The sequence below is a fragment of the Leptinotarsa decemlineata genome, unplaced genomic scaffold (genome assembly GCF_025532065.1).
Source record: "Leptinotarsa decemlineata unplaced genomic scaffold, Ldec_3_MD MMD2_tig00000199_RagTag_RagTag, whole genome shotgun sequence".
Taxonomy (NCBI): domain Eukaryota; kingdom Metazoa; phylum Arthropoda; class Insecta; order Coleoptera; family Chrysomelidae; genus Leptinotarsa; species Leptinotarsa decemlineata.
Genome location: NW_027412544.1, coordinates 10,818,166 through 10,835,217, shown reverse-complemented (window position 1 = coordinate 10,835,217; position 17,052 = coordinate 10,818,166). Strand labels below are relative to the sequence as shown.

At 34.6% G+C, this 17,052-nt stretch overlaps 1 protein-coding gene across 1 annotated transcript; it reads right to left on the bottom strand.

Annotated features, from left to right (window-relative positions):
- Positions 1 to 6,223: 6,223 nt before the first annotated feature.
- On the bottom strand, positions 6,224 to 15,511 carry LOC111510596 (retinol dehydrogenase 11). The gene is made up of 4 exons (XM_023166517.2): positions 15,261 to 15,511; positions 10,052 to 10,381; positions 9,710 to 9,999; positions 6,224 to 6,483 (listed from the first exon to the last, which is right to left on the bottom strand). The coding sequence occupies exons 1-4, from the start codon at positions 15,397 to 15,399 to the stop codon at positions 6,271 to 6,273; spliced, it is 972 nt and encodes a 323-aa protein (XP_023022285.2). The 5' UTR covers positions 15,400 to 15,511; the 3' UTR covers positions 6,224 to 6,270.
- Between the last annotated feature and the right edge of the window lie 1,541 nt (positions 15,512 to 17,052).

The window sequence follows — 17,052 nt, the reverse complement described above, 5'->3', positions numbered from 1 at the left end:
CGGTGAGCGATCTGCCGCTGACGCCATCAAGCTAGAATCGGCTAGAACCGACCAGCCGGACCAGCGCGTTAGGCCGGCCGCAAGTTGTGGCCGGCCTAACGCGCTCACCTTATGAAGACGGGGAAATGATAAAACAGGCGTTTTTAGAAGCTGCTGATTCATTATTTGCCAACTTTAGAAATAAAGACGAGATAGTTTCAGCTATAAAATCTATGCAACTGCTAATACAGTGATGAGACGTGTAGAAGTAATGAGCAATGATATTTTTTTACAGTTAAGAACTGACTTAGATAACTGTGTTTATTTTTCACTTCAACTGGATGAATCAACAGATGTCGTTGACACTGTCCAGATGGCCGTGTTCGTCAGGATGGTTTTTAGTGATTTTACGATTAAAGAAGATCTTTTGAAGTTCATTCCACTGAAAGGACACACTACTGGACATGAGTTGTTTTCTCATTTGAAAAGTATTATTTCTTCCGAGAAAATTCCAATATCGAAAATGGTAGGCTTGACAACCGATGGCGCTCCAGCCATGGTGGGTTGTGATAAGGGTCTGGTGGCGTTATGTCGTGAAGATGAAACTTTTCCGCAATTTCTCTGTTACCACTGCATTATCCATCAGCAAGCATTATGTGGAAATTTCCTGAAACTAAACAACGTTATGAAACTGGTGGTAAAAATTGTGAACAAGATTAGAGCTCAAGCGTTACAAAGAAGATTATTCAGAACCTTGGCCGATGAAGTTGAATGTCAATACGGGGACCTACTCCTTCACTCTGAAGTCTGATGGTTAAGTAGAGGACGGGTGCTGAAACGTTTTAATGATGTCCTATCTGGCATAGTTCAATTTTTCAAACAACGCGATGAACCGACTCCAGAACTAGAAAATTCAATATGGCTTAGAGATTTTGGTTTTCTCGTGGACATTACAGAGAAATTAAACGAACTTGATTTGTAGCTTCAGGAGAGAGACAAAGAACTAGCGAAAATGATTTCTGATATAAAAGCATTTATCAAAAAGCTGGAGTTTTGGGAACAAAACCTAATTAACAGCGATGCCAAGCATTTTCCTATTCTTTCAGAAAAAATATCTCAAAATCCATTAGAACCCTATGTCAACAAATATCATGTAGAAATAATTTCTACCCTGAAGAATAACTTCAAAAATCGTTTTAAGGATTTCAATGAAATGGCTTTAGTAGCGCAGTTTGTTGTTTCACCCTTTATGGAAATTGATATCCAACAGTTTGCAACTTGTGTTATGCAGAAGTTTGGCGAAGACATCACTGCAACAGAAATGGAAGTCATTGAGTTTCAAAATGATTTAGCCTTAAAATCGTTAGTCTCAAGTACTGAATGTATCTGGCCTATTGTAAGTAAAGACAAATATTCAGTTCTATGCCGTGTTGCCTTGAAAGTGAAAGTATTATTCAGTTCAACCTATTTGTGTGAATCTTCTTTTTCCAACATGAAGTTTATCAAGAACAAATATCGCAATCGACTTTCAGATGAACATTTGGATAATTGTATTCGAATGGCTGCATCAAATTATACTGCAAACATTAAAAAAAATATCGATGAGTCTGAGTGTCAACCTTCTCATTGAACGTGCTTTTTTATTTTTCAATGTTTATGTTCATGATAGTGCGTTACTTTTTTGTTGTTATTATAAACTATTTTTAAATCATACGTGACATGCCGTTGTGGCTGGATAAAAGTTTGTGTTTATTTTTCAAACACCTTCGTTTGATAGGTAGGAATGTAGCTATGAACAAGTACGTACTAATAATATTAGTTATTTTGTTATTAGTTTATTATTAGTACCTATGTATTATGTATTACCAGTTAAATAGTAAAATAAATACATATAGTGATAAATTAACTGTGGATTATTTCATTTACGTTGCGTTACGTGGCTTCCGTGTGGGTAGCTCGCTGTTTATTCCAAAATTAACAAAGTAGCTCAACACATTGAAGAGGTTGGCGACCACTGATCTATGGCATCAGAAAGTACGATAGGATTTCACACACATTGGAAACAAACAAATGGCTTAATATGAGTGATCGAAGGTTCCTTCACTCTGCCTGCTTCTTTTACATACCGAAACCCCCCTATTTGTACAATGAGATAACATTTCGCTCAGATGTACATAATATTAACATTAGACGAAGAAGTTTGCTTTTTCCCCCAATGTTCCTCACAGAATTTTACAGACGTTCATTTTCCTATCACATCACCAAATGTATGAATAAAATACCACCAGAGTTGAAAGAACTCTCGTTATCGACTTTCCGGACTCGTATCATCAGATTTCTTGATAGATAGTAAGTTCTATTTTTTATTTTTTAAATTCTGTTCCCACTCTTCATCTTCAGTGCGATCTGAGAATTATTAATTAGTTAGATCTGAGACTTATTAATATACCACTTACAATGTTAAAAAAAAATTATGTATGTTTCTTTGACTAATCTTTATCTTCAATTTGAACTGTGATTCATTTATTGATTTAGCGATGGCAATGTTTATATTCCTCGTAACGTAGGTGCATTTGAAAGTAATCTCTGTTTTTTTGTGTTTGTTCTGCCATTTAGTATTCTGTTTTGGGTTAGGTGGAAGAACAGATGTCAGTCTGTACCTTTCGGTGCCGATTGTCATACTGAATCTCGCCCATTTATTTTTTTTTTTAGTTCACATGTATGAATATAACTGAAAATTAATAAAAGACCTTTACCATTATTATTATTTTCACTCTAGTGTGCGCTGGTCAGGCCCTATCCCTCGAAGCCCCGATACATTCGGGAGGGCGCGTCAGCATTATCAACCAATGACCACTCCCCACACCGTGGGGTGAGTGATCATTGGGTCCGAGAATCATGTGCCCTGAGCAAGCGCAGTGAGCCAAGAATGACAGCCTTCTGCATCTGTGCGGCTAAGTGTTCTGCCTTAGTGCGGCAAGCCGGTATGATTTTTAAATTCAAGAGTAGAGAAGACATCATTCCACTAAGGACTCCAATAATCGGAACAACCATCTTGACAGAGTGATCTGGATAGAGTCTGCGGAGTTCGAAGAGAAAATCTCGATATTTTATCCGTTTTTCCTCCTCTTTTCTGACAATATTCATCTCGCCAGGAGCTGAAAACTCCACGACAAATATCGTCTTGGTCTGGTGGTCGAGAAGGACTACATCAGGCTTATTAGCTTGTATGAGCCTGAGGGTGGGGAACGAATATTTCCAAAACTTCTGGAAATTAGTACCGGATACCTACAAAACGCTAAAAAATTGCGTACACTTGCTCCTCACCTTGTTTGCGTCAACTTACCTGTGCGAATCCTCATATTCGAAAATGAAATATGTGAAAAATGTTTATAGATCCCGACTAAGTGATTCGCACCTGGACGACGTTTCGAGAGTAGCATGTAGTACTTATGTGCCTGATTAATAAATGGTTTATTTTTACAGTTGCGTCTTATTGTATTTTACATACAACGTCTACCTCTAATAACGCAAAACCTGAAAGTAGTTTGTTCAGTTCCGTTCTATTATTGCGGCCCGCAAGGTCTAGCAGTTGTGTGGCCCAAGGGAAAAAAAGGTTGAGTACCGCTGTGATAGACAGTTCCCTGAATTCTTTCACACCCAATGTTGGAATATCGTTTCACTCTGAGGACTGATCACAGTCTCGTTAATTTCGTTAACTTCAAGAAGCTGAAGAGTCCGGCTTCAGTGTAGTTACAACGATTTTTCAAACAGAAATGGTATTACTGCCAGAGGCTAGAAAATAAAAGAGTCGTTATTCAAGTGGTATACTTTGACATAGACACAGCAAAGGAGATTGACCTGCTTAGCAGAAAGTCTTCATAGCATAATTCAATTTTTAATACTTACTATGTTCAGACCTAACACCAATGCGCAACCATTTGGTCCTGAATGGGTTTTCTCCGTTTATTTGCAAATGACACCCAAATTTTTTTATGCCATTATTGTAAATATTCTAATGTGAATAAACTCATTATTACTGTTACTATTATCATTATTATTATCCCAAGCGTTCTCCTAAGCACTCTAGGCACTTGTTTCGTGCATCCCCTTGGAATAATTCAGGATTTTCATTAGGTAATTAGAATGAATGGTAATCATATTATACCTATTAATATACTGATATCAAAGCAAATATACATTCTATCCAATTGAATTCTTGAAGGAAATGATAGAATTCAATCAATGAATAATTCTTTTTCCTTTGGCATTTTTTTTTAATTTCACCTTATTTTCTCTTCCTTGTTTCGCCTTCTCTAATGTATGATTTATTATTTGTTTGTAAAATTTAGGACCGCAATAGAAAATTGTTCGTCGTGTATGAATTTTTTTACATTTAAATTTTCGATAGATCTAGTATTTTTTATCTTTTCGCTATAGTAAAGATGTGATTTGTTATACATTCATATAGAACAGTGATAAATATAAATACATCTTATGTTTATACAGGTATAGATCCTTTTGGTCGGTAGCTAAAGCTGTTAATCAGAACTTTACAAAATCCACAATTCCACCAATAATACAAGCGGATGGTTCAATTACAACAACAGCCATAGAAAAAGCAAATATACTGACTGAATAATTTGTGTCTCACTCTACAGTCGATTTTCTGGAAAAGGTACCACCCACTATTCCCACACTAGAATCCACATTGCCGGAAATTACTGAACTCGTACCAGTATTTTATAGACTTTTCAACCTGTCTCACAAAGGCTTTTCCTTCTTGTTGGAATATTGCTCGCGTTCAGCCTATTCCCAAAAAATGGAACAAAAATCTTCCAAATAACTATAGATCAGGCGCTTTGCTATCAGTGATATCAAAAATCAAGGAGAAAGTCGTAAACCACCATATCCTCAAATATTTGGAAGGCTTCAACATCTTGAGCGATCATCAAAGTGGCTTCAACAAAGATCAACAGGCGACCTTCTATCGTATCATATTTGGAATATAGCAATCAAGAAACATGGAAAATCAAGAGATGTTGCGCTTGATATTTCTGAAGTTTTTGATCGTGTGTGGCATAAGAGTTTGCTGGCCTAACTTCGATGCTATGGCTTGTCGAATCATTTCTGTGTATGGCTCTTCAGCTTCCTGATAGAACGTTCCCTGCAAGTGGCCGTCGATGGATATCTCTCGAATAATTTCATTATCAACGCTGGTGTTCCCCAGGGAACTATATTGCCTCCAACCCATTTTTTCTATTGTATATCAACGACTTATTGGAACAAACCAAGGATGTTGCAAATCTTAATGGGGATCTAGAAGTGATTTCGAATTGGGGTGAAAGTAACCAGGTTCAATTCAATGCCACAAAAACCAAGACATCGGTTTTCTCCAAGAAGATAAATGTCTCCGAACCGAATATAATAATGACAGGTCAGATAATTCCGCATTCTGCTTCGATGAGTTTGTTGGGGGTTAATATGGACACCAACATGTATTGGCACAATCATGTCGCTGGAATTACAAAGGCTGCTTCTCAAAAGCTTGGAACACTGTTCCGAAACAGAAAACTGTACACACCTCAGCAACTTTTGATGCTTTATAAAGCTCAGATCAGACCTTCTTTGAAGTATTGTTCTCATGTATGGAGCTCTGCCCCCAAACACCCTAAAGTTACTTGATTCCATCCAGATAAGAGCCATCCGCCTGATTGGAGACGATAACATCACGTGCAACCTTGATAGTCTGGAACATCGAAGAAAGGTTGGAGATTTGTCTCTCTTTTATAGATACTTTCACGAGAACGTTTTTCCAAATGGATTTAATCTAATGCGATTCAAATGCAATGTGAGTCGCTACTTTCGCACAGGCACCGCGCTGAGCTTTAAGGATTTTCTCGTAGTGCTTGTGTTTTGTCCTTAAAAAATTTTAATTTTCTATGCCTGAGCGATGGCATCTTATATCGCAAGTAGGAGGGTCCAGATGATATAATGGTAGTGCATCAATTAGTTTTAGAAGTAGAACAGAAAACCAAAACCTTTTTTTCCAAAAATTTATATCTCCTAAATTTAAACTGAAATGTTTTGTTTATTTTTTTTAATTCTATCTGGATGCTGAATTGTTTTTGGGTTCAATTTTTTTCATTTATTCAAAACTGTGTTTTTTGGAACCGAATTATATACTTGTAACTTAAATAAATATTTTGCAATATTCAATACTAAGAAGAAAAAATATCCAATATAATATACATCGATGCTAATGAAACATTATTATGATTGTACAAATAATTATCTTTTCGCGTCGAGTTGTAGTTTTTCGGAAATTTCTTCACATTTTATCAGTCTCATGGTTTCTTTCCAAATCGTTTCCATCAATTCCAAATCTCTAGCAGTTTTATATGTTTCTACGACATCACATTCCTCGAAATGTTTCCCAGAATATATTTCTAACCCTGGAGTTAGAGCTGTATGAAGAATTGTCTGTATTCCTTCCTCAACTGTCTGAAAATGTTTCCAAAATTAAATTTTAAATGTATATACTACATATAAAGGATAAGTATAACGACCACTGAAAATAATTCCTAGTATACATCTATAAAGAATTTGTTGCTGAAAAATTGCAATCCAAAGTATCCTTTAGTTGACACGAAAGGTTTTTATCGCCTAATCAATGTTATTCATGAAGAAAACTGTTACATCAGGATCCTAAGTCAGTCATTTGTGTTAAAATCAGTTACGATTTAGTGAACTTCATAATAACCAATAATCGGGCACCATTCTTTGAAGTGTTCTCATTACAACAAAAACACATCGATGATTTATTGTATTATACGAGTAAATTTCAATATAATGAATCATGTGTAAATCTTCTGATTCCATAGAGAGCAACTTCTATATGGAAGTTTTTATTTTCGAAGGAATAGATCGTCAACTATTACTGACTTCAAATTGCATAATGCCACCCCTTTTTAGCATTTACTGATAATTCACATATTATTGTATGTTTTTTACTCATCATTAGAGTTATACTAATAACCATGATAATCAAGACTAAGTGGAGGAATAATTATCAACAACAATAATTATCCAAATTCAAGTAAAAGAACAATTTGCAAGAGGTTTCCTGTAAATCTCTGAGTTCCGCTTCATTTTTTTTTTCTATAACAATGAAGACGTTGGTTATAGTTTTTTTCCAAACCTGCTGATGAGATTTATTTTGATTGTCCCCATAAAAATTTTACAAAACTGCGATACGTGTTTCGCTATACAATAGCTTTCTCGAACAGGATATGTTTCAGATTAATTCTAACCTAGTTTCATGTACCCGAAAAATGCGGATACAATCATTTCATTAAAAAGTAAGAGCATGTAAATGCAGGCGGAAATACTTATTCCCCGATGAAATTATGTGAAAAACTAAGTCAATAAATCAATGAATATTACATATTTATGATTCTGGAGCGACAAAGCATGATTATTTGGTAATAACATTTCAACTAACGGGTAGATTTTCAACTTGATTGAAGCATTCATTATATATTGATAATTTTCGTACTTATTAATTTCCATGCTTTCCAGATGGTCAAGTTTCACGCCTTTCTTCTGGAAATGAAAAAGTTTCAATTCATGATTCAATTCATGTTTGCATAAAACGCATTACATCACATTTCTCTATTGATTCAGCAATGTTTATTTTCCAGATTGTGGAAGAAGATCAACTAGTCAAAAAACAGTAATAATAATTACTTTTTCATAAATAATATCTTTCAAATAATATGATACATTCTAAAAATGTTTTTGTACACCACAACTCAGGTGAAATGAAATTAATAAAAAATGATGTAAGTTTTGTCAGTTTGTCGTTCATCAAATGAAAGTTATTCTGTTATTATGATTGTCCAAACCTCTCCCTTCAACTGTTCCAATAAAACTGAGTTATTTCTTTTTTAATCTTTAGAAGTTTTCAGTCAACTTGCAGTGTCCTCGTATGTATGCATGTTAGTTTAGGTCAAATAATGCAACTGAATTCATGATATTCATTAAATTTTTAACTATGAATATGACATCATGACTTCATTTACTAGAATCGTTAGTGTTTTTCAATGCAACTGATAATGTTGAAAGACAAATGAAAGTTTTGATTTTCATTTTTCATATGGTATAAGTTCCTGTGGAAGTTGAATTTTAGAATATGCTCCTAGAATCAAAATCAGACCTATGGATAGGAATGCACAGAGATTTTTGTGGAGAGACAGACGAAGTCATGACAAAAATACGCAAGAATATGAAATGACGGCTATGGTTATCGGGGTAGTGTCATCTCCAACATCGGCCGAATATATTATGAGAAGAAATGCTGCCGAGTTTGAGGCGGAATTTTCAAAAACTTTAAAAGCAATTAGAGAGCAACACTACGTCGATGACTGTTCTGTTTAAAATCTGTTTCTCCGTTAACCAGCTGTCGCACCCCTAACGACGACCCTCAAAAGTCGAAACTTGTGCGAGCTAAGGATTAACGAGGTCTTACCTTTCAACGTGTGATTCCTAACACGATAGTGTAGATACCACTGAAGAAGCAAAAAAATATCATCGGATGTAATAGAAGTTAATAGTCGAGAAGGTTTTTGTCATGCGAAACTGGTCTAGCATTTCCAAAGATATTTTGAAGTACATACTAGAAGAGCTTAAAAATTCCAGAAAAAAAAATATGGACTTAGAAAAGGAGTTGTTTTGACCCACTGCGAGAATTTTAGGACTATTTTGGAACCCAAATCAAGATGTGTTTTCTTTTTCAATAAAGTGGGACCCGAAGATCTCAAAGTGTTACTTGCCAAAAACGTAACAAAAAGGGAAGTACGAAAAACAGTCATGTCAATCTTTGATCATTTTGGATCCCTAAATACTTTCACAATAGCTGCTCTAATTCTTCTTCAGAACATTTGGCGTTTGAATGTTGGATGGGATGGTGAACTGAATGAAGAAATGGTGAAAATATGAAGAATATGTGTTAAAAATATTGAAAAAATCTCAACTCTGTCTATTCCTCATTGTTACGTTTTCAATATTTTTGAAGCCGAAGAAATACAGAATCATATTTTCTGTGATTCAAGTGCCCAGGCCTATGCAGCTGTTATTAACCAGGAGAACGAAATGGTGCACATCACTACAAGAAAAATCAAGGTGGGAGACATAGTGATTATAGTCGACAGCCAATTCTTAAGAAACATTTGGCCCAAAGGTGTAGTAACTGCGACATATTCAGGTGCAGATGGCTATGTACGAGTGTTTGATGTAAAAACAAATATTGATACATACAGAAGACCTGTTTCCAAACTTAGTCTTCTAGATGTTGACAAACACGAAAAATAGTGAATAATAAGATTTCATCACTGCTGGGAGGAAGTGTTCCTGCGGAAGTTTAATTTGAAACGTTTGTCTTTGTTCACCTTATTTATTCAATTTTATAGTATGTTTGTATTAATTTTCCTGTTTGACCCTGTATAAAAAATAATTGAGAGTGTATTATGTAAATAAAAAGTTGTTGTTGACGGTACGGAAAATTATCTTTTCATTTCTATATATCAAACAGAAACCAAAGTTGTGTTCAAGTTGAAAAGTAAAACCAAGTATCAACAAAACCGATGTCATCCATCAATCGGATCAGAAACAGAAAATTTTATAATTTTCATTATTCGTTTTCAAGGAGAACTGAATTTTATACTTGTACCTTAAAGAAATATTTTGCAAAATACTGGGTTATTATGCTTCCTACTATTGGCACGTTATTGAATATATTCGTATCTATTACTCCTGGATGTAGAGAATAAACGCTAACGCTCGATGTTTTTAATAATTTAGCCAGCTTCATGGTAAATAATATGAGTCCTAATTTGCTATTAGGGTAACATACAGACATTCCAGTATAAGTGTTCAAATTTCCTTTGGTTAAATTTGCTTGTTTTGCCAAAATTGATGATACATTTATTATCCTGCTTGGTGAAGATTTTTCCAATAAATCTGGAAAAAATACTATATACCCATTTATTCAACGCAGCAATTTAAATATTACCCATTAAAAGCATTGTCAACAGAACTGATCCAAAATAGTTCACTTGCATTAGAACTTGCAATCCGTCCTCAGTAAACTCATTCCTCAAGATACCGGTACCTGCGTTGTTGATCAAGATGTCTAACCTCTTTTCCGATTTCAGTATATCTGAAGCGAAGTTTCTAATGGAGGCCAGTGAGGCCATGTTAACCAATTTCACAACTACATTTGGATTTTGAGTTTCACTAATAATTTGATCTCTTGCTTGCTTAGCTTTATCTTCGTTTCTGCATGCCAAAATTACTCGTGCACCTCGTTTAGCGAATTCCAAAGAAACTTCATATCCTAATCCTGAAATAATATGCCAATTAATCAGGTATTCAATATAATCTTCCGAAACATTTTGTAAAAACCGCATATTATGATTAAACGTATGAATACAGGGTTGTGTTTTCAATAATACATTTTACTCTATCTATCGATAGGTTGAACTGCGGTGCGGACTCCTTGAAGGCCCGCAATCATCTAAGCACGAACGGGAACGAGGCAAGGCGAATGAGAACGAACATACGTATGTGCATGTGTTTTCGAGGCGCGACAAACTACATTTTGTTGTGCGACGCACGGTGCGAGGTGAGGCAGTTCGAAGATCATCCGATGAAAGTCGGTACTCCAAAAAAAATTATTAGATGTGGACGCCATTCGTGCGTTTTAACTACCTGATAATAAAAGCAGATTTAAGTTTTCATATGATTTGAGGTCGGATTGACATTTATATTTCGAGGATAGAGCGGATCCAGAGGGATTTAAGGCCCTCCCCTGGGCTGGGTCCAGAACCTAGGTGGACCACTAATTAAAATTGCTAAACATAATGGTTTATATATTTTGGTCACAGTATACATTTTATTTAAGTACTTGCTATATTTAATTAATTTAATGTAATAGTTTGTTTTACGGCAAACGCATTTTTCGGAAATTAACGCATCGAAAATTTGAAATTTTACCGTGCCACCGCCACGGCTACCATTTTTCATATGTCTCGTTCCATTTCTTGTGACACTTCAAACTCAAATGTTACTGTTGATAATGTTCTTAAAGTTCCTCGTAGATAAGTAGGTATAGTTCAAGTTGACGATATAATGCAACCTACCTTCCAACAGCTCCCCTTTATTAAATTGTTAGCTAGATAACTGATTTCGTTATTCAATAATCATTTCTGATCATATAAGAATCACAATAACAATACAATATTTTTGTAATAAAAACATATATAAAAATATATATAATAAATATTTCGTTTATATTAGTGAGTGGGAAAGTAGCGATTCAAATAGCAGGGTGATAATTGAAAATACTCTTTACTAATTTTCTTGGAAAGCTCGAAGATAGTTTCACTATCACTGTCGTCATTTAAATCAATTGAATAATGAATGTATTTTCACCATTAATATTGACTTATCCAATCTCCATATAATCTTTTTCACCTAAAATTATTTTTTAATCTTTTTCTGTAAGTCTTCTTTGGTAATATTAGATACTTTTTCTCTAATTAGCTCTATTACCTTCTTATCAGATTTTTAAAAATGATTCTTATGTCTGATGCTTTGTTTCAATTTTCCCCAAATCAAATCGATGGGATTGAAAACACAAAAGTAGGGGGGAAGTATCAGTATGGTGTGTCCATACTTTTCAGCAATACTCTCAAGGGCATACACTTTTTCGAATATTTTTGTCTATAAAACTTCAAGTAGTTGGTTTTTCGTATAGTAATCTTCAAAATACAAATTGTTATCCATTGAAAAACTTTGTATTTCATCTTTTCTTGAATTTTCATTCGGTACTTTGATGAGCTGTCGCGAATAATAGGAAGCGTTGTCAAGATCTATTACACTATTCGCATCCAAATTTGGGATCAATGTGTTTTCAAACCATTCCTTCAAAATTTCAGCTTTCATGATCTTATGATAGTCAACATTGCAGTCCGCAAGTTTTTTTCCACATAATTTCAAAGAATTCGGAACCCATCCTTTACTTTCCCCCCCAATGCACTATGATTGGTCGCGATCCTTTGTTTGCAGGCATGTTAGACGTATACATTCCCGAACCCTCAGTCCACCTTTTCGTAACTGTGTCGTGAGTGTCATACCATGATTCGTCCAAATATAAAATTTGCCGCTGTTCTTGTCTATATTTAGTTATTTGTTCTAAGTATTTGTCACGCAATTCCACTATTCTTCTGCTTTCCATAACTGCTTGACGTTTGTTTATTATTTTAAATCTGAATCCTAGTTTTTTTATTCAATTCTGAAGAGTTTTGTCACAGTAGCTCACGTTATTGCCGAAAGTATTCAATTTCTTCCTTATGATTTCAGTTGTAGGAATCTCATTGCTTTTGTAGCAGTCGTATATTGTTTTTTTCAATGATTTTATTGGATGAAGGTTTTGATAATCCTGTATCACATCGCGTCTTGCGTTCATGAGGTTTGTTCTTGACGATTTTACGTACAGTTGAAAAAGAAATTTCGGTCAAATCTGATGTTGCTTGTAATAGTTTGTTTCCTTCGAAACCAAACTTGAGATGTAGATTTTTATATACATTGAAACATATTCTCCAAGGTCGCCACATTTTGAAGCGATAACAAAAATTTTAAGTAATTATAACTGCACCAATATCGAATTTCAACACTCAAATCGCGATCAGTTCATGAACTGAACATTGATGGCAAGACGGCAATAACCATCCCCACATTCCCCGATTTCTATTCTATTCGATGACTTCAAATTTAATTTATCGACTCTTCGGCCAATTATAAAACTCGGTTAGTAAAAATTAGCCAATACGAACCGCCAATTTTTCAATCCACGTGGGCTAGTTCGCTGCTGGTTCATTTTTATGTATTGGTTTTTTGGCCTTTGAGAGTGCACAATATCGTTTACTTCGATTATACATCTACTTAGAGTGTGACTTATGTACCTACCTAATTACTTTTCATGGACGAGGATGTTTGAAGAGCCTACGCTTTCACGTCCATCGAAGTAGATGACGTGGTAACGCGTTTCGAGAGAAGACGTAAAAGAAAAATTTACTTTGTTATTCAAATATAGATAGGTTGCAAATACAGTAGGTACTTACATTAAATAATAAAAATACTTTCTTTTTACTTGTATCTATTATTTTCAAAATTGAATTATAACTTCTTGTGACTTGATCACGATTATGTAACCCCCTGGCGCCAAAGCTGAATCCGCCCTTGTTTTGAAGTGGTTTGAATTGAATGCTTTGAAGTTTCTGGAGGATCCAGAAAAGATACAACATCAATAAGTATTATTCAGTGCAACAAGAACACCTTTTGAGAATAAACTGAATGGTATAGTTTTTTGATTTAATGACATTACTATTTCAAATATTAACAAAAATATATCTGAAAGAGGTACATACTTTTAGGCATGATCGTTTGAAGAGAAATCATCAGCGAATTCCGATATTGTTCGTAGAAATCGATGATCCTCGCGGAATATTCCCTAAAGAAGTAGAAGATGTAATATTTTTGCGGTCATTCCGCCAAGAACCAGGAATGACCTGTACATTTACTTTCTTGAGAATGTCCATTCAGGCACATAAATATTTCTTGGTGGATGGCTGCCCGCAACAAAAAACAATTGGTACATTTTTGTTTACATTCGGGAACATTTAACTTGTTTGTTTCCAAGTCTTCATACAACTAGCAGTTTTTAAATCCACCCTCATCAAAAATTCCATTTTGGTAGCCAACGTCAACATAGAAAAAATTGTTATCAGCAGTAACGAGAGCCATTAACACAATACTGGAATTCGACTTGTTATAATACTAGTATGTACTTCCAATGTGCATTGGCCAGTGCAACTTCTTTCCCATTCTAGTGCAAGTATATTTCTGCTTTACCAATTTGAATAGCCAGATTTGAATTGAAAAGTTTCACAATCTATTCTATTTCCATTTCCCTGTTCTTGAACTCTGAATGACCTCAAATTTATATCCATAACTTGTTTATCGATTTCATCATGCTTAATTACAATAAGTTCGTTCTCGTACTTCAGGACAGAAATCTCTCCTTTCAAGTTCCTAATGACATGAATTTCTTTATTTTTGGCCCTAACTCAGCAATTTTTGTAGCAATAGTATTTGTTACGCTATTGATAACTTTTGCTTGATAAATTGCAGTTTGCTTGATAAAATCGTCTTCTTCAAGAATTGAATTTATGCTGGTGCTTACAAAATTCTTGATGTCATCCGTCATTTCACGTGTTATCACCATATTTTTCACAATAATCGGTTAACCAGTAGAAAGAACCCGATGATACAATTAGGTAATATACCTACACAGAAAATTTGGAATTTTTCCTGCTTGAAATAAACATGTTTGTCATTTTAAACTAGGATCGTAAAACATAGTTTTTACTCGCGGCCAGCCATATCTACGAGTATATCACTGGCAGATCATAGACTGAAATCTTTCAGATAGATATTGCTTGACTAATAGAATAGATAATTTGAATCAGCTCTCTCCTTTTTGCATACTAGTATTCTGATAAAAATATTCGTGGATATATCTGCAATACACCAGAAGACTAGAAACACGAAAAATGTCACCAACTTCACATAATCAACGTTGAATTATATTCTTCAGGAAAAATGATTCACGTGTCATTATAACCAAACAGATTTGGGCGATGGAATGGGTCGATGATTGATGAAAATCCCTGATGATGTACTTAGGTAACACATTTCACAGTTTCACAATAGCGTGATCAACAGACAGAAAAATCTATTGTGTAGTGTTGTATAGGTACGTCTAACGAAGCTATCGTAGAGTAATACACTTGTCACGGTTTTGTAAACAGTAAAGTGAAAATCTAACGATAGTGTCAATAAAATGTGAAACAGATTTGTTTTCGGGATAATTTTTAGTTTGTGATTGACATTTTTTTTTTATTTTCGACTTAGTGTTTCAAATATTTTCATTTTTCTGTTGTTTTTGTAGAAAACCAAAATATTTTGTTCTGAAAAATTGAACCGCGCAATTCAACTGTTGGATTTTTCAAATCATTACATTTTATTTTCTGAAAATTTAGAAAGTGATCATTATAAATTCATTTGGAATTTAAGTTCTCGAAACCAAGTGGAGAAATCAAATTACACTTCTCCTCGGTATGCATTAATTATTTTTATAACCAAGAAAACCAACTCACCTGAGTTTGCCCCTGTAACAACAACGGTTTTTCCGACTAGGCAAACCTTATTTTGACACCAGCGTGTTGTGACTTTCAAATAAACTTTTATTGCAAGTGCAATCAGAACAAAACTTGAAAGGTATGCTAGGAGAGACATTTTTCAATATTTCGATTCAGTATAAATAAACTTTGACCTATGCTTATCAGTACGATATCAATTCGATTCGAAATGGTTAACTGATTAAAGTGAATATGAACAGATGAAACTTATTATGTTTTCTAGAAAAACTATACACGGTATATACGATAAATTTAAAATAGTAATGACAGTGGCGGCGTGACAACAATTCTTTTCAAGTCTCAGGCAAGCAACAGGTCTATGGATTTTAGGTGAATTTTTCCGGGTTCCAACTCTTCAGGATCAATCTTGTTTATTTTGATTTCTGGAATGGTTAAAGGATGGCCTTTCACAATTTCTTTTTTGTTCCATAATTTGAAATCTCCGATTGTGATTCCGCAGTTGAATGGTATTTCAACAAGGCTGGGTTCTTCTATGAGTGTGAATTCATCGCTTTGGCAGGTTTCCAGGATTTTCAGGGGTTTTTCAGCTGGCATTACTAATACGTGTTGACTGGAGATAGGTTTGTTGGTTTTCTCTAAGTAGTAGGAACGGGTGACTTGGGACGATTAGGGAATTATTAATTGGGATAGGAAATAGGCGAAACATTTCGAATGAATTTTGAGAAAAAACTGGAAAATGTATAGCAAATATAAGTTTGTTTTCTGAAAAGGTAACCTGTGTGCCGACCAATTGATAATATAAGATATAACTTTTAAATTGAGGAATCCTGTCTTTATTGTATAATGAAGATAGATTCCACATTATCTTTTCTAGCTCCGTAGCTGAGATCACAGTGCTGTGTAATGCATTTAATTTTGCAAATGTTAATGCATCTTCTAAATTGTCCAGTAATTAAATTTTGGCAATTTAATATAATTTGATTTAATGTATTTTGCGTTCCCAAATATTCTATCAGGTTTTGACTGATATTGAATTGACGAAAATATAGCCGTTTTTTAATTACTTCTTGATTGGTAGTAAGAAGAGTTATTGTATTATTGTAATTGTCTATCAGCTTTTTTGAAAGCGATATCTGCATTATGATTTCCTTCAGAGTGGAATTTTGGTTACGCTGGAGTTCCTGAATAGCATCGTTATATTCAACTTCATCGTCTGAGTCCAGAGTACCAAAGAGCCATTTGGAAGTTTTTCCCACTAAATTCAACAAACCGCGCTTCGAACGCTTTTGAGGTTCAATATTATTAATTTTGTTTTCTACTTCTGGAATAAGATACTAGGCGTGTTTCAATAGATTGGACAAAAGTGTTTGCGGAAGGTTAATTTTGACATTTTCTACTATTTCATTTCGTTAAGTTTGTTTTGTGTTTCAGTGAGGTTTCGTGTATTTATTCAAAAAGGATTTTTAGTCTTTTTCGACGGTCGATTATATACTGGTTCATTATAATTTCGTCAGACATATCAAATGGGTCTAGAGCGTCAAGTCGTCCGTGGATGATGTCAAAAGGTTTTTGTTTCGTGACACTGTGAATTGTGGAATTATACCCAACTATAGCGTATTGCGTTAATTGTTTTGGGCTCGCTCGTTGGTCTCTCATTTTAAGAACTCGAAACATTTCAATAAGTGTGGAATGGAGTCTTTCTACTGGGCTGTTACTATTTGAATTCCCGGGTGTTGTAAAATGAATTTTGATATTGTGGAGGGTACAGAAGTCTTCGAGTAAAGAAGTT